General features: G+C 46.6%; 1 protein-coding gene across 10 annotated transcripts; it reads right to left on the bottom strand.

Moving 5' to 3' along the window:
- LOC117746014 (myb-related protein B-like) lies at window positions 1–24,552 on the bottom strand. Of its 10 annotated transcripts, none has more exons than XM_034554750.1 (16): window positions 24,399–24,552; window positions 23,189–23,250; window positions 21,909–21,987; window positions 21,688–21,759; window positions 21,040–21,135; window positions 17,518–17,738; window positions 16,837–17,029; window positions 14,973–15,134; window positions 14,744–14,833; window positions 14,387–14,470; window positions 14,192–14,316; window positions 14,018–14,114; window positions 13,862–13,948; window positions 2,710–3,300; window positions 1,606–1,720; window positions 1–491 (listed from the first exon to the last, which is right to left on the bottom strand). In XM_034554750.1, the coding sequence occupies exons 2-15, from the start codon at window positions 23,212–23,214 to the stop codon at window positions 1,631–1,633; spliced, it is 2,013 nt and encodes a 670-aa protein (XP_034410641.1). In that variant the 5' UTR covers window positions 23,215–23,250; window positions 24,399–24,552; the 3' UTR covers window positions 1–491; window positions 1,606–1,630. The 10 variants fall into 10 exon arrangements, with proteins under 10 accessions (XP_034410641.1, XP_034410647.1, XP_034410640.1 ...); XM_034554756.1 differs by having other exon boundaries at window positions 16,957–17,029; XM_034554749.1 differs by lacking the exon at window positions 24,399–24,552 and adding an exon at window positions 23,514–23,672 and having other exon boundaries at window positions 14,973–15,137.
- Between the last annotated feature and the right edge of the window lie 6 nt (window positions 24,553–24,558).

Genomic DNA, 24,558 nt, shown 5'->3' with positions numbered 1-24,558 from the left:
TTTAAAAAGACGGTTCATTTAAAAATATAAAATCTAGCAAAGTATTCTGACATCTTCAGTAAAACTACAAGAAATATGTCATGTTTTTGTATACAATTGTGATTTCATTAAAGTACATTAAAAACCAATGAACGTGGACTGCTTAATAAATGAATAAGGCATCAGTTGAACTGACGGCTGTGTGCAGTCGTCTGGAGACTCATGATTCACCAGATATTAAGAATAATCAGGAAGAGTCCTTCACAGGTCCTCTTGATGATGATGATGATGATGAAGATGAACCATGAAACATGGATGATTCCAGAGTGTTCTCTTAGTCTGATGTGGACATCCCATCATCAGGAGCTCAGAGCGCTGCTTTCCAGAACATCTCAGCCTTTTCACATTCTTCTTCCTGGAAGTCGGCCCAGCTCCTCCTGACCGATGACATCACACCACCGGGAGGGACGGCCAGCTCTGATTGGTCCTGGACCTACGCTTCACATCAGCATCTGAGAGGTACATGTAGTACTTTATACTGTAGTACATCAGAGAGGTACTTTATACTGTACTACATCAGAGAGGTACATGTAGTACTTTATACTGTACTACATCAGAGAGGTACTTTATACTGTACTACATCAGAGAGGTACATGTAGTACTTTATACTGTACTACATCAGAGAGGTACTTTATACTGTACTACATCTGAGAGGTACATGTAGTACTTTATACTGTAGTACATCTGAGAGGTACATGTAGTACTTTATACTGTAGTACATCTGAGAGGTACTTTATACTGTACTACATCTCAGAGGTACATGTAGTACTTTATACTGTAGTACATCTGAGAGGTACTTTATACTGTACTACATCTGAGAGGTACTTTATACTGTACTACATCTGAGAGGTACATGTAGTACTTTATACTGTACTACATCTGAGAGGTACTTTATACTGTACTACATCTGAGAGGTACATGTAGTACTTTATACTGTAGTACATCTGAGAGGTACATGTAGTACTTTATACTGTAGTACATCTGAGAGGTACTTTATACTGTACTACATCTGAGAGGTACATGTAGTACTTTATACTGTAGTACATCTGAGAGGTACATGTAGTACTTTATACTGTAGTACATCTGAGAGGTACTTTATACTGTACTACATCTCAGAGGTACATGTAGTACTTTATACTGTACTACATCAGAGAGGTAGTACTTTATACTGTACTACATCTCAGAGGTACATGTAGTACTTTATACTGTACTACATCTGAGAGGTAGTACTTTATACTGTACTACACCTCAGAGGTACATGTAGTACTTTATACTGTACTACATCTGAGAGGTACATGTAGTACTTTATACTGTACTACATCAGAGGTAGATATAGTACTTTATACTGTAGTACATCTGAGAGGTAGTACTTTATACTGTACTACATCTGAGGTAGATATAGTACTTTATACTGTACTACATCCAAGAGGTACATATTGTACACATTAATAATTATAAAACAGTAATATTATATATTATATTCTGCAGAATGAGTACTTTCCCTTAGTAAATGTTGAGGATACAACCTTTATACCTTTGCTTCAGTCAGAGTATTTGTGTACTCACTGGCTGAGGATGAAGAAGATGAAGATCAAGGCTCGGCGTAGAGGCGGGCCTGCTCCGTCACACTCATCTGGTCCTCTGTTTTCCCAAACATCACCAGCTGCAAGTCACCGCTCAGCTGTCAATCATGAAACACTCATCAGTCATTCAAGGACTCACTTCCTGTCTGTGGCTCACTGTGGCTCACTTCCTGTCTGTGGCTCACTTCCTGTCTGTGTCTCACTTCCTGTCTGTGGCTCACTGTGGCTCACTTCCTGTCTGTGGCTCACTTCCTGTCTGTGGCTCACTGTGGCTCACTTCCTGCCTGTGTCTCACTGTGGCTCACTTCCTGTCTGTGTCTCACTGCGGCTCACTTCCTGCCTGTGTCTCACTGTGGCTCACTTCCTGCCTGTGTCTCACTGTGGCTCACTTCCTGCCTGTGTCTCACTGTGGCTCACTTCCTGTCTGTGTCTCACTGTGGCTCACTTCCTGTCTGTGGCTCACTTCCTGCCTGTGTCTCACTGTGGCTCACTTCCTGTCTGTGGCTCACTTCCTGCCTGTGTCTCACTGTGGCTCACTTCCTGTCTGTGTCTCACTGTGGCTCACTTCCTGTCTGTGTCTCACTGTGGCTCACTTCCTGTCTGTGGCTCACTGTGGCTCACTTCCTGTCTGTGGCTCACTTCCTGCCTGTGTCTCACTGTGGCTCACTTCCTGTCTGTGGCTCACTTCCTGTCTGTGTCTCACTGTGGCTCACTTCCTGTCTGTGGCTCACTGTGGCTCACTTCCTGTCTGTGGCTCACTGTGGCTCACTTCCTGTCTGTGGCTCACTTCCTGTCTGTGTCTCACTGGTTCCCATTTAAAAACACAAATATGTAGTTTCAGCAGTTCTTGGCTAGTTTTGATCAAACCAGCAGCAGGAAATGGAGACTTTGTTGGACTATTTTCATTGGCGGATGAATCCACATTTGGTGAGTATTTCTGCGTCAAAAGAAACTATGATAATGGTGAAGGTGATAGCATTGAAGAGTTTAACTGGAGCTCCAGTCCAAACAGGTCAAGTCCCACCCATGACAGGCAATATTTTAATTGAAAATATAATGTCTCCAGTGTTTGAGGGTCAGTCCTCACCTCAAAGGGATTCGGTCTGTTAGCAGGACATTCTGGTGAGTGCAGGTAACTGACTGGCTGCTGACACCACCACACCTCCATCTGTCTATCCAACGGGAAGCAGCCAAACTCCTCACAGCCCGAGACAGAGCTGGACTCTCTGTGGACCTGTATTCCAAAGCTGGACTCTCCCTGGTCATGTGAACCAGAACTGGACTCTCCCTGGACCAGTAGTCCAAAGCTGGACTCTCCCTGGTCCTGTAAACCAGAGCTGGACTCTTCCTGGACCTGTAGTCCAAAGCTGGACTCTTCCTGGACCTGTAGTCCAAAGCTGGACTCTCCCTGGTCCTGTAAACCAAAGCTGTACTCTCCCTGGTCCTGTAAACCAAAGCTGGACTCTCCCTGGTCCTGTAAACCAAAGCTGGACTCTCCCTGGTCCTGTAAACCAAAGCTGGACTCTCCCTGGTCCTGTAAACCAGAGCTGGACTCTCCCTGGACCTGTAGTCCAAAGCTGGACTCTCCCTGGACCCCTGACTCTTCCTGATCCTGAGAAACTGATCTGGATGATCCCTGGACCTGTAGGATGGAGCTCAGCAGACTCTCTTCCTGGACCTGGAGGACAGAAGTCGAAATAAGTGTGTGAATAAGTCCAGACCCCTCACAGATGTCCAACTCAGGTATTCGGTTTTTAAAGGTAGATCAACAGGTGAGATGTTATGAGGGACTCCGTGAGGTAGAAGGAGCAGCTGGTCAGCAGAACCAACAAGAAGAAGAACACTTTAAAGAACCACCAGCATGGAATCCACCTGCAGGACAACCGTGGGACGACCTCAAAAGGACAAATAACCAGAGACATCAAGAAAAGAAAGGTGGGCAAAGTACAGTCCCTTATCATTCTGGAGGCCGACTCAAAGGAGACCACTGAGGTTCTGGATCAAGTATTCAACAAGAAGTCTGGTGTCATGGTCACGAGCTCTGTGAGCTGGAGAGGCATAAGGAGACATGGACGTATGGAAACGTGGACGTATGGAGACATGTAGACATGGAGACATGAACATATGGAAACGTGGAGACATGGAGACATGGACACATGGAGACATGGAGATATGGACATATGGAGACATGGACATATGAACATATGGAGACATGGACACATGTAGACATGGAGACATGAACATATGGAGACATGGACATATGGAGACATGGACATATGGAGACATGAACATATGGAGACATGGACATATGGAGACATGGACACATGGAGACATGGACACATGGAGACATGGACATATGGAGACATGAACATATGGAAACATGAACATATGTAGACATGGACATATGGAGACATGTAGACATGGAGACATGTAGACATGGACATATGGAGACATGAACATATGGAGACATGGACACATGTAGACATGGAGATATGGAGACATGAACATATGGAGACATGGACATATGGAGACATGGACATATGGAGACATGGAGACATGGACACATGTAGACATGGAGATATGGACATATGGAGACATGAACATATGGAGACATGGACATATGGAGACATGAACATATGGAAACATGAACATATGGAGACATGGAGACATGGACACATGTAGACATGGAGATATGGACATATGGAGACATGAACATATGGAGACATGAACATATGGAGACATGGACACATGTAGACATGGACACATGGAGACATGAACATATGGAAACGTGGAGACATGGAGACATGGACACATGTAGACATGGAGATATGGACACATGGATATATTGAGACATGGACACATGGAGCTATTGAGACATGGACATATGGAGACATGGAGATATGGAGATATGGACATATGTAGACATGGACATATGGAGACATGGAGATATGGACATATGGAGATATGGACATATGTAGACATGGACATATGGAGATATTGAGACATGGACACATGGACGTATGGACACATGGAGATATGGACATATGGAGAAATGGAGATATGGACATATGGACACATGGAGATATGGACATATGGAGACAGACATATGGAGATATGGAGACAGACATATGGAGACATGGACACATGGAGACATGGACATATGGAGACATGGACATATGGACATATGTAGACATGGACATATGGACACATGGATATATTGAGACATGGACACATGGAGCTATTGAGACATGGACATATGGAGACATGGAGATATGGACATATGGAGATATGGAGATATGTAGACATGGACATATGGAGACATGGACATATGGAGACGTGGACATATGGAGATATTGAGACATGGACACATGGACGTATGGAGATATGGAGACATGGAGATATGGACACATGGAGAAAGGGAGATATGGACATATGGACACATGGAGATATGGACATATGGAGACATAGACATATGGAGACATGGACATATGGAGACATGGACACATGGAGACATGGACATATGGAGACATGGACACATGGAGATATGGAGACAGACATATGGAGACATGGACACATGGAGACATGGACATATGGAGACATAGACATATGGAGACATGGACACATTGAGATATGGAGACATAGACATATGGAGACATGGAGATATGGACATATGGAGACATGGACACATGGAGATATGGACACATGGAGACATAGACACATGGAGATATGGACATATGGAGACATGGACACATGGAGATATGGACACATGGAGACATAGACACATGGAGATATGGACACATGAAGACATGGACACATGGAGATATGGACACATGGACACATGGAGACATGGAGACATGGACATATGGAGACATGGACATATAGAGACATGGACATATAGAGACATGGACATATGGAGACATGGACATATGGAGACATGGACATATGGAGACATGGACATATGGAGACGTAGACATATGGACATATAGAGACATGGACACATGGAGACATGGACACATGGAGATATGGACACATGGAGACATGGACACATGGAGATATGGACACATGGAGACATAGACACATGGAGATATGGACACATGAAGACATGGACACATGGAGACATGGACACTTGGAGATATGGAGACATGGACACATGGAGACATGGACATATGGAAACGTGGAGACATGGAGACATGGACACATGTAGACATGGAGATATGGACATATGGAGACATTAACATATGGAGACAAGAACACATGGAGACATGGAGATATGGACATATGGAGACATGGACATATGGACATATGGAGACATGGAGATATTGAGACATGGACACATGGATATATTGAGACATGGACACATGGAGCTATTGAGACATGGACATATGGAGACATGGAGATATGGACATATGGAGACATGGACATATGGAGACATGGACACATGGAGATATGGACACATGGAGACATGGACACATGGAGACATGGACATAAGGAGACATGGACATATGGAGACATGGAGACATGGACACATGGAGACATGGACATATGGAGACATGGACACATGGAGACATGGACATATGGAGACATGGACATATGGAGACATGGACATATGGAGACGTGGACATATGGAGACGTGGACATATGGAGACGTGGACATATGGACATATAGAGACATGGACATATGGAGACATGGACATATGGAGACGTAGACATATGGACATATAGAGACATGGACACATGGAGATATGGAGACATAGACATATGGAGACATGGAGATATGGACATATGGAGACATGGACACATGGAGATATGGACACATGGAGACGTGGACATATGGACATATAGAGACATGGACATATGGAGACATGGACATATGGAGACGTAGACATATGGACATATAGAGACATGGACACATGGAGATATGGAGACATAGACATATGGACACATGGAGACATAGACACATGGAGATATGGACATATGGAGACATGGACACATGGAGATATGGACACATGGAGACATAGACACATGGAGATATGGACACATGAAGACATGGACACATGGAGATATGGACACATGGAGACATGGACACATGGAGACATGGACACATGGAGACATGGACATATGGAGACATGGACATATGGAGACATGGACACATGGAGATATGGACATATGGAGACATGGACATATGGAGACATGGACATATGGAGACGTGGACATATGGACATATAGAGACATGGACATATGGAGACATGGACATATGGAGACATGGACATATAGAGACATGGACACATGGAGATATAGAGACATGGAGATATAGAGACATGGACACATGGAGACATGGAGATATGGACATATGGAGACATGGACACATGGAGACATAGACACATGGAGATATGGACACATGAAGACATGGACACATGGAGACATGGACACTTGGAGATATGGAGACATGGACACATGGAGACATGGACATATGGAAACGTGGAGACATGGAGACATGGACACATGTAGACATGGAGATATGGACATATGGAGACATTAACATATGGAGACAAGAACACATGGAGACATGGAGATATGGACATATGGAGACATGGACATATGGACATATGTAGACATGGACATATGGAGACATGGAGATATTGAGACATGGACACATGGATATATTGAGACATGGACACATGGAGCTATTGAGACATGGACATATGGAGACATGGAGATATGGACATATGGAGACATGGACATATGGAGACATGGACACATGGAGATATGGACACATGGAGACATGGACACATGGAGACATGGACACATGGAGACATGGACATATGGAGACATGGACATATGGAGACATGGAGACATGGACACATGGAGACATGGACATATGGAGACATGGACACATGGAGACATGGACATATGGAGACATGGACATATGGAGACGTGGACATATGGAGACGTGGACATATGGACATATAGAGACATGGACATATGGAGACATGGACATATGGAGATATGGAGACATAGACATATGGAGACATGGACATATGGAGACGTGGACATATGGAGACGTGGACATATGGAGACGTAGACATTTGGACATATAGAGACATGGACACATGGAGATATGGAGACATAGACATATGGAGACATGGAGATATGGACATATGGAGACATGGACACATGGAGATATGGACACATGGAGACATAGACACATGGAGATATGGACATATGGAGACATGGACACATGGAGATATGGACACATGGAGACATAGACACATGGAGATATGGACACATGAAGACATGGACACATGGAGATATGGACACATGGAGACATGGACACATGGACACATGGAGACATGGACATATGGAGACATGGACATATGGAGACATGGACATATGGAGACATGGACACATGGAGATATGGACATATGGAGACATGGACATATGGAGACATGGACATATGGAGACGTGGACATATGGACATATAGAGACATGGACATATGGAGACATGGACATATGGAGACATGGACATATAGAGACATGGACACATGGAGATATAGAGACATGGAGATATAGAGACATGGACACATGGAGACATGGAGATATGGACATATGGAGACATGGACACATGGAGATATGGACACATGGAGACATAGACACATGGAGATATGGACACATGAAGACATGGACATATGGAGACATGGACACTTGGAGATATGGAGACATGGACACATGGAGACATGGACATATGGAAACGTGGAGACATGGAGACATGGACACATGTAGACATGGAGATATGGACATATGGAGACATTAACATATGGAGACAAGAACACATGGAGACATGGAGATATGGACATATGGAGACATGGACATATGGACATATGTAGACATGGACATATGGAGACATGGAGATATTGAGACATGGACACATGGATATATTGAGACATGGACACATGGAGCTATTGAGACATGGACATATGGAGACATGGAGATATGGACATATGGAGACATGGACACATGGAGACATGGACACATGGAGACATGGACATATGGAGACATGGAGATATGGACATATGGAGACATGGACACATGGAGACATGGACACATGGAGACATGGACACATGGAGACATGGACATATGGAGACATGGAGATATGGACATATGGAGACATGGACACATGGAGATATGGACATATGGAGACATGGACACATGGAGATATGGACACATGGAGACATAGACACATGGAGATATGGACACATGAAGACATGGACACATGGAGACATGGACACTTGGAGACATGGACACATGGAGACATGGAGATATGGACATATGGAGACATGGACACATGGAGACATGGACACATGGAGACATAGACACATGGAGATATGGACACATGAAGACATAGACACATGGAGACATGGACATATGGAGACATGGACACATGGAGACATGGACATATGGAAACGTGGAGACATGGAGACATGGACACATGTAGACATGGAGATATGGACATATGGAGACATTAACATATGGAGACAAGAACACATGGAGACATGGACATATGGACATATGTAGACATGGACATATGGAGACATGGAGATATTGAGACATGGACACATGGATATATTGAGACATGGACACATGGAGCTATTGAGACATGGACATATGGAGACATGGAGATATGGACATATGGAGACATGGACATATGGAGACATGGACACATGGAGACATGGACACATGGAGACATGGACACATGGAGACATGGACACATGGAGACATGGACATATGGAGACATGGACATATGGAGACATGGACACATGGACATATGGAGACATGGACACATGGAGACATGGACACATGGAGACATGGACACATGGAGATATGGACATATGGAGACATGGACATATGGAGATATGGACATATGGAGACGTGGACATATGGAGACGTGGACATATGGAGACGTGGACATATGGACATATAGAGACATGGACATATGGAGACATGGACATATGGAGACGTAGACATATGGACATATAGAGACATGGACACATGGAGATATAGAGACATGGAGATATAGAGACATGGACACATGGAGACATGGAGATATGGACATATGGAGACATGGACACATGGAGATATGGACACATGGAGACATAGACACATGGAGGTATGGACACATGAAGACATGGACACATGGAGACATGGACACTTGGAGATATGGAGACATGGACACATGGAGACATGGAGATATGGACATATGGAGACATTAACATATGGAGACAAGAACACATGGAGACATGGAGACATGGACACATGGATATATTGAGACATGGACACATGGAGCTATTGAGACATGGACATATGGAGACATGGAGATATGGACATATGGAGATATGGACATATGTAGACATGGACATATGGATACATAGACATATGGAGACATGGACATATGGAGACATAGACATATGGAGACATGGACATATGGAGACATAGACATATGGAGACATGGACACATGGAGATATGGACACATGGAGATATGGAGACATGGACACATGGAGATATGGACATATGGACACATGGACATATGGACACATGGAGATATGGACATATGGAGACATAGACATATGGAGACATGGACATATGGACACATGGAGATATGGACATATGGAGACATAGACATATGGAGACATGGACATATGGAGACATGGACATATGGAGACGTAGACATATGGACATATAGAGACATGGACATATGGAGACATGGACATATGGATACATAGACATATGGAGACATGGACATATGGAGACATAGACATATGGAGACATGGACATATGGAGACATAGACATATGGAGACATGGACACATGGAGATATGGACACATGGAGATATGGAGACATGGACACATGGAGATATGGACATATGGACACATGGACATATGGACACATGGAGATATGGACATATGGAGACATAGACATATGGAGACATGGACATATGGACACATGGAGATATGGACATATGGAGACATAGACATATGGAGACATGGACATATGGAGACATGGACATATGGAGACGTAGACATATGGACATATAGAGACATGGACATATGGAGACATGGACATATGGAGACATGGACATATGGACACATGGAGACATGGACATATGGAGACATGGACACATGGAGACATGGACATATGGAGACGTAGACATGGACATATAGAGACATGGACATATGGAGACATGGAGATATGGACACATGGACACATGGAGACATGGACATATGGAGACGTAGACATGGACATATAGAGACATGGACATATGGAGACATGGAGATATGGACACATGGACATATGGAGACATAGACATATGGACACATGGAGACATGGACATATGGAGACATGGACATATGGAGACATGGACATATGGAGACATGGACACATGGAGACATGGACATATGGAGACGTAGACATGGACATATAGAGACATGGACATATGGAGACATGGAGATATGGACACATGGACATATGGAGACATAGACATATGGACACATGGAGACATGGACATATGGAGACATGGACATATGGAGACATGGACATATGGAGACATGGACACATGGAGACATGGACATATGGAGACATGGACACATGGAGACATGGACATATGGAGACGTAGACATATGGACATATAGAGACATGGACACATGGAGATATAGAGACATGGAGATATAGAGACATGGACACATGGAGACATGGACACTTGGAGATATGGAGACATGGACACATGGACATATGGAGACGTAGACATATGGACATATAGAGACATGGACACATGGAGATATAGAGACATGGAGATAGAGACATGGACACATGGAGACATGGACACATGGAGACATGGACACATGGAGATATGGACACATGGAGACATGGACACATGGAGATATAGAGACATGGACACATGGACATATGGAGACATAGACACATGGACATATGGAGACATATGGACACATGGAGACATGGACACATGGACATATGGAGACATATGGACACATGGAGACATGGACATATGGACACATGGACAGATGGAGACATGGACATATGGAGACATGGACATATGGAGACATGGACATATGGAGACATGGACATATGGACATATGGAGACATGGACACATGGAGACATGGACACATGGAGACATGGACACATGGAGACATGGACACATGGAGATATGGACACATGGAGACATGGACACATGGAGACATGGACATATGGAGACATGGACACATGGAGACATGGACATATGGAGACATGGAGATATGGACACATGGAGACATGGACATATGGAGACATGGACATATGGAGACATGGACACATGGAGATATGGATACATGGACATATGGACACATGGAGACATGGACATATGGAGACATGGACATATGGACACATGGAGATATGGACATATGGAGACATAGACATATGGAGACATGGACATATGGAGACATGGACATATGGAGACGTAGACATATGGACATATAAAAACATGGACATATGGAGACATGGACATATGGAGACATAGACATATGGACATATGGAGACATGGACATATGGAGACATGGACACATGGAGACATGGACATATGGAGACGTAGACATGGACATATGGAGACATGGACATATGGAGACATAGACATATGGACACATGGAGACATGGACATATGGAGACATGGACATATGGACATATGGAGACATGGACATATGGAGACATGGAGACATGGACACATGGAGACATGGACATATGGAGACATGGACACATGGAGACATGGACATATGGAGACGTAGACATATGGACATATAGAGACATGGACACATGGAGACATGGACACTTGGAGATATGGAGACATGGACATATGGAGATATGGAGACATGGACATATGGAGACATATGGACACATGGAGACATGGACACATGGAGACGTGGACATATGGAGACGTGGACATATGGACACATGGACATATGGAGACATGGACATATGGAGACATGGACATATGGACACATGGAGACATGGACATATGGAGACATGGACACATGGAGACATGGACATATGGACAGATGGAGACATGGACATATGGAGACAGACACATGGACAGATGGAGACATAGACATATGGACACATGGAGACATGGACACATGGAGACATATACACATGGACAGATGGAGACATAGACATATGGACACATGGACATATGGAGACATAGACATATGGACACATGGAGACATGGACATATGGAGACATATGGAGACATGGACATATGGACACATGGACATATGGAGACATGGACACATGGAGACATGGACACATGGAGACATGGACACATGGACATATGGACACATGGAGATATGGACATATGGAGACATGGACATATGGACACATGGACACATGGAGACATGGACATATGGACACATGGACATATGGAGACATGGACATATGGACACATGGACATATGGAGACATGGACACATGGAGACATGGACATATGGAGACATGGACACATGGACATATGGAGACATGGACATATGGACACATGGAGATATGGACATATGGAGACATGGACATATGGACACATGGACACATGGAGACATGGACACATGGAGACATGGACACATGGACAGATGGAGACATGGACATATGGACACATGGACATATGGAGACATGGACACATGGAGACATGGACATATGGAGACATGGACACATGGACATATGGAGACATGGACATATGGACACATGGAGACATGGACACATGGAGACATGGAGATATGTAGACATGGACATATGGACAAATGGAGACATGGACATATGGACACATGGACATATGGACACATGGGCACATGGAGACATGGACACATGGACAGATGGAGACATGAACATATGGAGACATGGACACATGGAGACATGGACATATGGAGACATGGACACATGGAGACATGGACATATGGAGACATGGAGACATGGACACATGGAGACATGGACATATGGACATATGGAGACATGGAGACATAGACATATGGAGACATGGACACATGGAGACATGGACATATGGAGACATGGACATATGGAGACATGGACATATGGAGATATGTAGACATGGACATATGGACAAATGGAGACATGGACACATGGACATATGGACACATGGAGACATGGACAGATGGACATATGGAGACATGGACACAGAGATGGACACATGTCAGACCTCGGAGCTGCTCCTGGATTGTTGACTGTCAGAATCGACACTAGGCTCCTCCCACAGATTCATCCTCCTGCTCCAACAAACTGAGCCCTGAACCACAAACGAGACTCAACCCATAGCTCTCCATGGAGGTGAGCTTGTCGTAGCACCTCCTCTCACCTCGTCCTGGCTTTTGTTGTTGATCTTTAGCGGGGTTGGTGTTTCAGGGGCCGGCGTCCACGACGCTGTCACAGGGTCTCTGGTCTCTGAGGAAGTGCTGAACAACATTAAAGACGAATCAGCTCACTGTTTACAGTGTAATGTAATCAAAGCAGAGACATGGTGGGTTCTCACTGGCTGCAGTGCAGACAGCTGAGGGCCTTCTTGGTGTTGGTGGAGTGCTTGAGGGAGCAGATGGGGGTGGAGGTGAGAGCCGGGCGTTGTAACTTCAGATCCTCCACGCCATACAGGCTGAGGAGCTGAACACACACAGACATCAGATGGACATGTCAGCAGGACAGACAGCAGCAGTGTCTCCAGTGTCTTCACCTCAGACGGGGAGAAGGTCAGAGTCCCCGTGGTGAAGGAGGTGCCTTCCTCACGGTTCACCAGCTGCTCCTTCATTCCTGCGACCTGCAGAAAACAACGCAGTCACTATGGAAGACCAGGTGTTCAGAAGCCGTCTGATTGGCCCTGATGGGCTGCATCAGCTGTTTCACCCTCCAGGTACACAGGCGAGGCATCAGCTTCATGTAATTGTATATAGATATATATTATATTAGTTATGTAATATATACATATATGTAATATAACGATATATCGATATATTAACTACAATCGATGAATCATAAATGAATCTGCAGATTGAGTGCTGGTGTTAGTTGCAGAGCGTTGAGGTCTTCTTACATAACTCAGATCCATGACTGACGGGTCGGCCTCCTCTTTGAACAGGCAGGTGGAGACTTGGTTGGGGCCACAGCTCCAGGCCCCTGTGTTCTGTGATGAGGTCCACACACACACACATGTATTTACACGGTTCAATTCAGTTTAAAGAAATGTTTCTAAACGATAGAATGACTTTAGAAACATCTGAGATCGACTAGATAAGGTGGGTGGAGCCTCAGCCGTGATGTACCAGCTCCATCAGCTCCGCAGAGGTTGTCAGCTCGCACATGCTCAGTGAGGAGCTGTAACCTGAGGAAGAGGCGGGGCCGTAGACTGAGCACAGGTGAGCGTGCTTGGTCTGATCGCTGGAGGAGCAGCTGGACTCGTCCTTCACACTGGACAGACTGTCCCCCTGCTGGAGGAGAGAGCATCATTATGGGTGTTCTCATGGGGCATGGTGAAGGCATGGTGGAGGCATGGTGAGGGCATGGGGGAGGCATGATGAAGGCATGGTGGGGACATGGTTGGGGCATGGTGGAGGCATGGTGGGGGCATGATGGAGGCATGGTGAGGGCATGGGGGAGGCATGATGAAGGCATGGTGGAGGCATGGTGAGGGCATGGGGGAGGCATGATGGAGGCATGGTGGGGACATGGTTGGGGCATGGTGGAGACATGATGAAGGCATGGTGGGGGCATGATGAAGGCATGGTGGAGGCATGGTGGGGGCATGATGAAGGCATGGTGGAGGCATGATGAAGGCATGGTGGAGGCATGGTGAGGGCATGGGGGAGGCATGATGGAGGCATGGTGGGGACATGGTTGGGGCATGGTGGAGACATGGTGGGGGCATGGGGGAGGCATGATGAAGGCATGGTGGAGGCATGGTGAGGGCATGCGGGAGGCATGATGGAGGCATGGTGGGGACATGGTGGAGACATGGTGGGGGCATGGGGGAGGCATGATGAAGGCATGGTGGAGGCATGGTGAGGGCATGGGGGAGGCATGATGGAGGCATGGTGGGGACATGGTTGGGGCATGGTGGAAACATGGTGGAGACATGGTGGAGGCATGGTGAGGGCATGGGGGAGGCATGATGGAGGCATGGGGGAGGCATGATGGAGGCATGGTGGGGACATGGTTGGGGCATGGTGGAGACATGGTGGGGGCATGATGGAGGCATGGTGGGGACATGGTGGGGGCATGGTGGAGGCATGGTGGGGGCATGGTGAGGGCATGGGGAGGCATGATGGAGGCATGATGGAGGCATGATGAGGGCATGGGGGAGGCATGATGGAGGCATGGTGGGGACATGGTTGGGACATGGTGGAGACATGGTGGGGGCATGGTGAGGGCATGGGGGAGGCATGATGGAGGCATGATGAGGGCATGGGGGAGGCATGATGGAGGCATGGTGGGGACATGGTTGGGACATGGTGGAGACATGGTGGGGGCATGGTGAGGGCATGGTGGAGGCATGATGGAGGCATGATGAGGGCATTGGGGGAGGCATGATGGAGGCATGGTGGGGACATGGTTGGGACATGGTGGAGACATGGTGGGGGCATGGTGAGGGCATGGGGGAGGCATGATGGAGGCATGGTGGGGACATGGTGGAGGCATGGTGGGAGCATGGTGGGTGGGTGCGTGATGGGGGCATGATGGAGGCATAGTGGAGGCATGGTAGGGGCAGATGGGGGCATGATAGAGGCATGGAATGGGCATGATGGAGGTATGGAATGGGCATGATGGAGGCATGGAATGGGCATGATGGAGGCATAGAATGGGCATGATGGAGGCATGGAATGGGCATGATGGGGGCATGATAGAGGCATGGAATGGGCATGATGGGGGCATGATGGAGGCATGGAATGGGTATGATGGGGCATGATGGAGGCATGGAATGGGCATGATGGGGGCATGATGGAGGCATGGTAGGGGCATGGTGGGGGCATGATGGAGGCATGGAATGGGCATGATGGGGGCATGATGGAGGCATGGAATGGGCATGATGGGGGCATGATGGAGGCATGATAGGGGCATGGTGGGGGCATGGCGGGGGCATGGCGGGGGCTTGATGGGGGCCAGGTGGGGGCATGGTGGGTGGACCTTGACCTTGGTGGGGATATTGGCTTTGCTCAGGGGGTCCAAGGTCCTGGAAGTTGGTCTCGGGGGGGAGGAGGAGGACCTGGAGGAGCTAGAGGAGGTTATGGAGGAGTTGTGGATGTGCAGGACCTGCAGGTACCCCTCCTTCTCCACCTTCCTCTTCAGGGTGGAGTTCCAGTGGTTTTTGATGGAGTTGTCTGTCCTGAGAAGATCAATATTATTTTAGGTTCCACATTAAATATTAGACGATAGCATCAGGCTAGATGGGATCTGAAGAGATGAACTTGGATTGTTCTTTCCTTCGTCGGTATCGATTTGAACAAACTGAGATAAAAAGGTTAGAAAGGTTTCAGGTGGAGCAGCGTGCCCCCCTGCTGAGACCGTTCATCACTTTAAATCCTTCACTACAAACCAGTTTGCCTTTGTCTCCTTTACACAAATCGGATCCATTAGTTCACGTCATGGATCGAGCTGCTTGTCAAATTTTTACAGTCGAAGCTGCGGTTGAGCTTTTCAGCCACTGACTCTTCATATGTTATGTGTTATGTGTTATATATATATATATATATATATAAATTCCGTCTTTACAGAGAAGAGGACTGAGCATCACGTCGTTTGTTTGTTTCACACAATGTTACCAACAGTACAAATGAAGCTTAACAGGGTGTGTTTATTTATGTTATCTCCAACCTGCCGGGCAGCAGCTTGGAGATGTCGGCCCAGCGGTTTCCCAGCAGCCTGTGGGCCTGACAGATGATGCGGTCCTCCTCCAGCATCCAGCCGCTCTTCTTCACCGTCGGGTTCAGGTGGTTGTGCCAGCGCTCACGGCATTGCTTCCCGTTACGAGTGTGCAGGTGTTTGGCAATGAGCGACCAGCGCTTCACGCCATATTTCTCAACCAGCTGAAGGACCTGTACAGGAAGTGACATCAAGTAGTAGGAGTCCAATGTCACATCCAACAAGTCCAGAGTCAGGTTTACGAGTCGCCAGCCGTGTCCAACAAGTCTGAGTAACTTCCAACAAGTCTGAGTCACGTCACGTCCAACCAGTCTGAGTCACGTCCAACAAGTCTGAGTAACTTCCAACAAGTCTGAAAGTCTGAGTGACGTCCAACAAGTCTGAGTCACTTCCAACCAGTCTGAGTCACGTCCAACAAGTCGGAGTCACGTCCAACAAGACTGAGTCACGTCCAACAAGTCTGAGTCACTTCCAACCAGTCTGATTAACTTCCAACCAGTCTGGGTCACGTCCAACCAGTCTGAGTCACTTCCAACCAGTCTGAGTCACGTCCAACCAGTCTGAGTCACGTCACTTCCAACCAGTCTGAGTCACGTCAAACAAGTCTGAGTCACTTCCAACCAGTCTGAGTCATGTCCAGTCTGGGTCACGTCCAACCAGTCTGGGTCACGTCCAACCAGTCTGAGTCACTTCCAACCAGTCTGGGTCACGTCCAACCAGTCTGAGTCACTTCCAACAAGTCTGAGTCACTTCCAACCAGTCTGAGTCATGTCCAGTCTGGGTCACGTCCAACCAGTCTGAGTCACTTCCAACCAGTCTGGGTCACGTCCAACCAGTCTGAGTCACTTCCAACCAGTCTGGGTCACATCCAACCAGTCTGAGTCACTTCCAACCAGTCTGAGTCACGTCCAACCAGTCTGAGTCACGTCCAACCAGTCTGAGTCACGTCCAACCAGTCTGGGTCACATCCAACAAGTCTGAGTCACTTCCAACCAGTCTGAGTCACATCCAACAAGTCTGAGTCACGTCCAACCAGTCTGAGTCACGTCACTTCCAACCAGTCTGAGTCACGTCCAACAAGTCTGAGTCACTTCCAACCAGTCTGAGTCATGTCCAGTCTGGGTCATGTCCAACCAGTCTGGGTCACGTCCAACCAGTCTGAGTCACTTCCAACCAGTCTGAGTCACGTCCAACCAGTCTGAGTCACGTCCAACCAGTCTGGGTCACATCCAACAAGTCTGAGTCACTTCCAACCAGTCTGAGTCACATCCAACAAGTCTGAGTCACGTCCAACCAGTCTGAGTCACGTCACTTCCAACCAGTCTGAGTCACGTCCAACAAGTCTGAGTCACTTCCAACAAGTCTGAGTCATGTCCAGTCTGAGTCACGTCCAACAAGTCTGAGTCACGTCCAACAAGTCTGAGTCACTTCCAACAAGTCTGAGTCACTTCCAACCAGTCTGAGTCACTTCCAACCAGTCTGAGTCACGTCCAACCAGTCTGAGTCACGTCACTTCCAACCAGTCTGAGTCACGTCCAACAAGTCTGAGTCACTTCCAACCAGTCTGGGTCACGTCCAACCAGTCTGAGTCACTTCCAACCAGTCTGGGTCATGTCCAACCAGTCTGAGTCACTTCCAACCAGTCTGAGTCACGTCCAACCAGTCTGGGTCACATCCAACAAGTCTGAGTCACTTCCAACCAGTCTGAGTCACATCCAACAAGTCTGAGTCACGTCCAACCAGTCTGAGTCACGTCACTTCCAACCAGTCTGAGTCACGTCCAACAAGTCTGAGTCACTTCCAACAAGTCTGAGTCATGTCCAGTCTGAGTCACGTCCAACAAGTCTGAGTCACTTCCAACCAGTCTGAGTCACGTCCAACCAGTCTGAGTCACGTCACTTCCAACCAGTCTGAGTCACGTCCAACAAGTCTGAGTCACTTCCAACCAGTCTGAGTCACTTCCAACAAGTCTGGGTCACGTCCAACCAGTCTGAGTCACTTCCAACCAGTCTGAGTCACGTCCAACCAGTCTGAGTCACATCCAACAAGTCTGAGTCACTTCCAACCAGTCTGAGTCACATCCAACAAGTCTGAGTCACGTCCAACCAGTCTGAGTCACGTCACTTCCAACCAGTCTGAGTCACGTCCAACAAGTCTGAGTCACTTCCAACAAGTCTGAGTCATGTCCAGTCTGAGTCACGTCCAACAAGTCTGAGTCACTTCCAACCAGTCTGAGTCACGTCCAACCAGTCTGAGTCACGTCACTTCCAACCAGTCTGAGTCACGTCCAACAAGTCTGAGTCACTTCCAACCAGTCTGAGTCATGTCCAGTCTGAGTCACGTCCAACAAGTCTGAGTCACGTCCAACCAGTCTGAGTCACGTCCAACCAGTCTGGGTCACGTCCAACCAGTCTGAGTCACTTCCAACCAGTCTGGGTCACGTCCAACCAGTCTGAGTCACGTCCAACCAGTCTGAGTCACTTCCAACCAGTCTGGGTCACGTCCAACAAGTCTGAGTCACGTCCAACCAGTCTGAGTCACGTCCAACCAGTCTGAGTCACGTCCAACAAGTCTGAGTCACGTCCAACCAGTCTGGGTCACGTCCAACCAGTCTGAGTCACGTCCAACCAGTCTGAGTCACGTCACTTCCAACCAGTCTGAGTCACGTCCAACAAGTCTGAGTCACTTCCAACCAGTCTGAGTCACATCCAACAAGTCTGAGTCACGTCCAACCAGTCTGAGTCACGTCCAACCAGTCTGAGTCACGTCACTTCCAACCAGTCTGAGTCACTTCCAACAAGTCTGAGTCACTTCCAACCAGTCTGAGTCACATCCAACAAGTCTGAGTCACGTCCAACCAGTCTGAGTCACGTCCAACCAGTCTGAGTCACGTCACTTCCAACCAGTCTGAGTCACGTCCAACAAGTCTGAGTCACGTCCAACCAGTCTGAGTCACGTCACTTCCAACCAGTCTGAGTCACGTCCAACAAGTCTGAGTCACTTCCAACAAGTCTGAGTCATGTCCAGTCTGAGTCACGTCCAACCAGTCTGGGTCACGTCCAACCAGTCTGAGTCACTTCCAACCAGTCTGAGTCACTTCCAACCAGTCTGAGTCACTTCCAACAAGTCTGAGTCACTTCCAACAAGTCTGAGTCACGTCCAACAAGTCTGAGTCACTTCCAACAAGTCTGAGTCACTTCCAACCAGTCTGAGTCACGTCCAACAAGTCTGAGTCACTTCCAACCAGTCTGAGTCACTTCCAACCAGTCTGAGTCATGTCCAACCAGTCTGAGTCATGTCCAACCAGTCTGAGTCACGTCCAAAAAGTCCTGAGATACATTCAAAATAGATAGATAGAGTCAAAACAGTGCAACAGGCTGCCTACAATGTAAGATGCAGTTTCATAATGTAGTACAGTCTAGTAGTACTATAGTATTGTAGTATTGTTCTGAGGACTTAAAGTGTGAGTGTTACCCTCTCATCCTCCTCATGGGTCCAGGGACCTTTGACTAGCTCTGGATTTTTTATGTGCTGCCACCTCCGCTGACACTCCACATCTGACCTCTGACCCTGGGACACAACAGAGATAGTTAGGATGCCTTCTGCACAATGAGCATCACTTGACCAACAGTTAACACAGACTTTAGGTCTGTAATGTCTGTAATGTGGCCTGATGAGTGAGGCGCTGAGCAACAACTGCAGGCTGAAAGGTTTAGATCACCATTAGGAATGAGAAGTGGTTTCCTCGTATCAATTCTTTATCGATTCCTGGAAGATTGTTGGGTAGAATAAGAGGACAGAATGTTCAAGTCCAGTGTAAACTGAATGCATTATTCTACCTCCATCTCTATTACTTTACCTTTGACCAATACTCATTCCTACTGAGTAGCACTTGAACACATCGTAATGTAACTATTAGCTCTGGTATTTAACCAAGAAGAACTGCGCAGCTAACAGCTAACGTTTCTTTGTTCTTCACTGTCCTGTTATGTGGCCAGAGTTACAGAAGTAAGAGTCAAGACAGATTGCTTCCCGTAGCTGTGTCTACGGTGTATGAATCTAAGTCGCTTTGGATAAAAGCGTCAGCTAAATGAAATGTAATGTAAAAATAAAACTGCTCACTTTAAAATGCAGAGACACTGAGGACCAGCTGTTTGACCCCAACTCCTTCACCAGTCTGTGCAGCTTCTCATCCTGAGGAGGAAGATCACAATCACCACCATCAGACTCATATTATGTATTTCTTGTGAGAGTGAATATCCCGACAAGAAAACACCAGAACCAACTCTCCACAGGACACACCGTTTGTAAGCTAACCATGATGCTAACATGATGACCATCACCTCGTCTTTTGTCCATCCAGGCTTCTGTAGATTCACCCTGGAGAGGTGTCCTTTATGAAAGCTGGAGCGACTCTTTGTACTAAGAGCAGCACACACAGAGACCATCAGGGGGAGTTCATGTACGACTAGATACACGTACTGACACTGACAGGCGTGTGGCAGGTAGGACAGTTGTGTGAGGCGTGTGGCAGGTAGGACAGGTGTGTGAGAAGTGTGTGGCAGGTAGGACAGGTGTGTGAGGCGTGTGCCAGGTAGGACAGGTGTGTGAGAAGTGTGTGGCAGGTAGGACAGGTGTGTGAGAAGTGTGTGGCAGGTAGGACAGGTGTGTGAGGGGTACGACAGGTATGTGAGAAGTGTGTGGCAGGTAGGACAGGTGTGTGAGAAGTGTGTGGCAGGTAGGACAGGTGTGTGAGAAGTGTGTGGCAGGTAGGACAGGTATGTGAGGGGTATGTTGCAGGTACGACAGGTGTGTGAGAAGTGTGTGACAGGTATGTGAGAAGTGTGTGGCAGGTAGGACAGGTGTGTGACAGGTAGGACACGTGTGTGGCAGGTAGGACAGGTGTGTGAGAAGTGTGTGGCAGGTAGGACAGGTGTGTGAGGGGTATGTTGCAGGTACGACAGGTGTGTGAGAAGTGTGTGGCAGGTAGGACAGGTGTGTGACAGGTAGGACACGTGTGTGGCAGGTAGGACAGGTGTGTGAGGGGTATGTTGCAGGTAGGACAGGTGTGTGAGAAGTGTGTGACAGGTATGTGAGAAGTGTGTGGCAGGTAGGACAGGTGTGTGACAGGTAGGACGTGTGTGGCAGGTAGGACAGGTGTGTGGCAGGTAGGACAGGTGTGTGGCAGGTAGGACAGGTGTGTGGCAGGTAGGACAGGTGTGTGGCAGGTAGGACAGGTGTGTGACAGGTAGGACACGTGTGTGACAGGTAGGACACGTGTGTGGCAGGTAGGACAGGTGTGTGACAGGTGTGTGACAGGTAGGACAGGTGTGTGAGAAGTGTGTGGCAGGTAGGACAGGTGTGTGACAGGTAGGACACGTGTGTGGCAGGTAGGACAGGTGTGTGAGGGGTATGTTGCAGGTAGGACAGGTGTGTGAGAAGTGTGTGACAGGTATGTGAGAAGTGTGTGGCAGGTAGGACAGGTGTGTGGCAGGTAGGACAGGTGTGTGGCAGGTAGGACAGGTGTGTGACAGGTAGGACAGGTGTGTGGCAGGTAGGACAAGTGTGTGACAGGTAGGACAGGTGTGAGAGGTGTATTTCAGGTGCGTGTGAAAGCTCTCACCAGGACCTGCGGCTTCTGCTGCTCATCTCTGCTGCTCATATGAAAGCTGACACACTGAACTGCTGCTGGAAGAAACACAGCTGATGCTTCAGAAGAGGAACAGCTGTAAATTCTGAGTGACGTCACCAAGTTAAGCACAGACAGCGCTGTAACTTCTGAGTGACGTCACATCATCACCGTTAAGAACGGTTGAGCTAGCTGCCGTCAGCAGATGCTAACCACCGAAGGCTGATAACTAGTCATAGACTTTTAAAGTGAGAGAATAACCGGATCAAACCGACACGTTATCCCTGTATGAGGCTGTTCTGTGTGTCCCGTAGATTACCGGCTGTATGTCCGCTGCTTTACCGTGGAATACGGCGAAGATCGGTGAATATACCGGCGACGGTTGGCGGAGGAGCAGAAATGTCTCGAGGGGGTGTGGCTCTCTGAGCGCGTGCCCTTTAGGCACGGGGGTCCTCTGATTGGACGGACCAAGTCGTGACATCACTATATCTATGATGTAAGTTATTTATTTAATAAAGAAGTGACTTTTTTTATTTAATAACTTTTGTATTCGTTTGATAAAATAAGTTATTTAATTATGTATCTATTTATTTTAATAAAAGAAGTCACATTTTTATATTTGTTTAGTAAAATAATTAACTTATTTATTTATTCATTTTATTATTTAATAAACGTTTCTTTTTATTCGTTTAATAAAATAATTAACTTCTTTTTTATTCGTTTTTTTTCATTTAATGTAAAAAGTCACTTTATTTTTCATTTAATAAAAGAAGTCACTTAGTTATTCATTGATTTAGTAATTTATTTATTTTTTAAGAAATTAATTAATAAAAGAACTCACCTTTGAAAAAAACAAAACAGAAGTTTTTTGCTCTGCTAAAGTTTTAATGACATTTTTTTATTGTCTATTACTGTCCATGAAACTTGCACGATTTGTGATAGAGATATGTACTATATTTTGTTTTATTCAATTACATTTTAATATACATATATTTGGTTATCATCTTATTGTAAGCGGGCGTGCGGTGCACTAACATGTTAACAAACGGAGTCGGCAGATCAGACATGGCGTTCAGCCCCCAGTTACTTTACAGCTCTACGGCGACCCCGAAGGGACATATCATCTCCAATACCGAAACACATGAGGCAGTCTGTTACATCTGTTATCATAATTATGTACAGTAGGATTAAACGTGTGATTTACCGTGTATAGGAATGTATCCGCATATAAGAACAAATAAGCTTACGCAGAAGCGGCGCGTGAACGTAACATTAAACTGTATTTTATTAACCGTTTGGTTTGTGATTTTCTTTCGCAGCGCTAAAAAATAATTTCCCAGAAGCCTTTGCGGGATGACGCCGGC

The sequence above is a fragment of the Cyclopterus lumpus genome, chromosome 17 (assembly GCF_009769545.1).
Source record: "Cyclopterus lumpus isolate fCycLum1 chromosome 17, fCycLum1.pri, whole genome shotgun sequence".
Classification (NCBI taxonomy): Eukaryota; Metazoa; Chordata; class Actinopteri; order Perciformes; family Cyclopteridae; genus Cyclopterus; species Cyclopterus lumpus.
The sequence above is the reverse complement of the archived record's forward strand: the minus strand, read 5'-3'. Positions and strand labels throughout refer to the sequence as shown.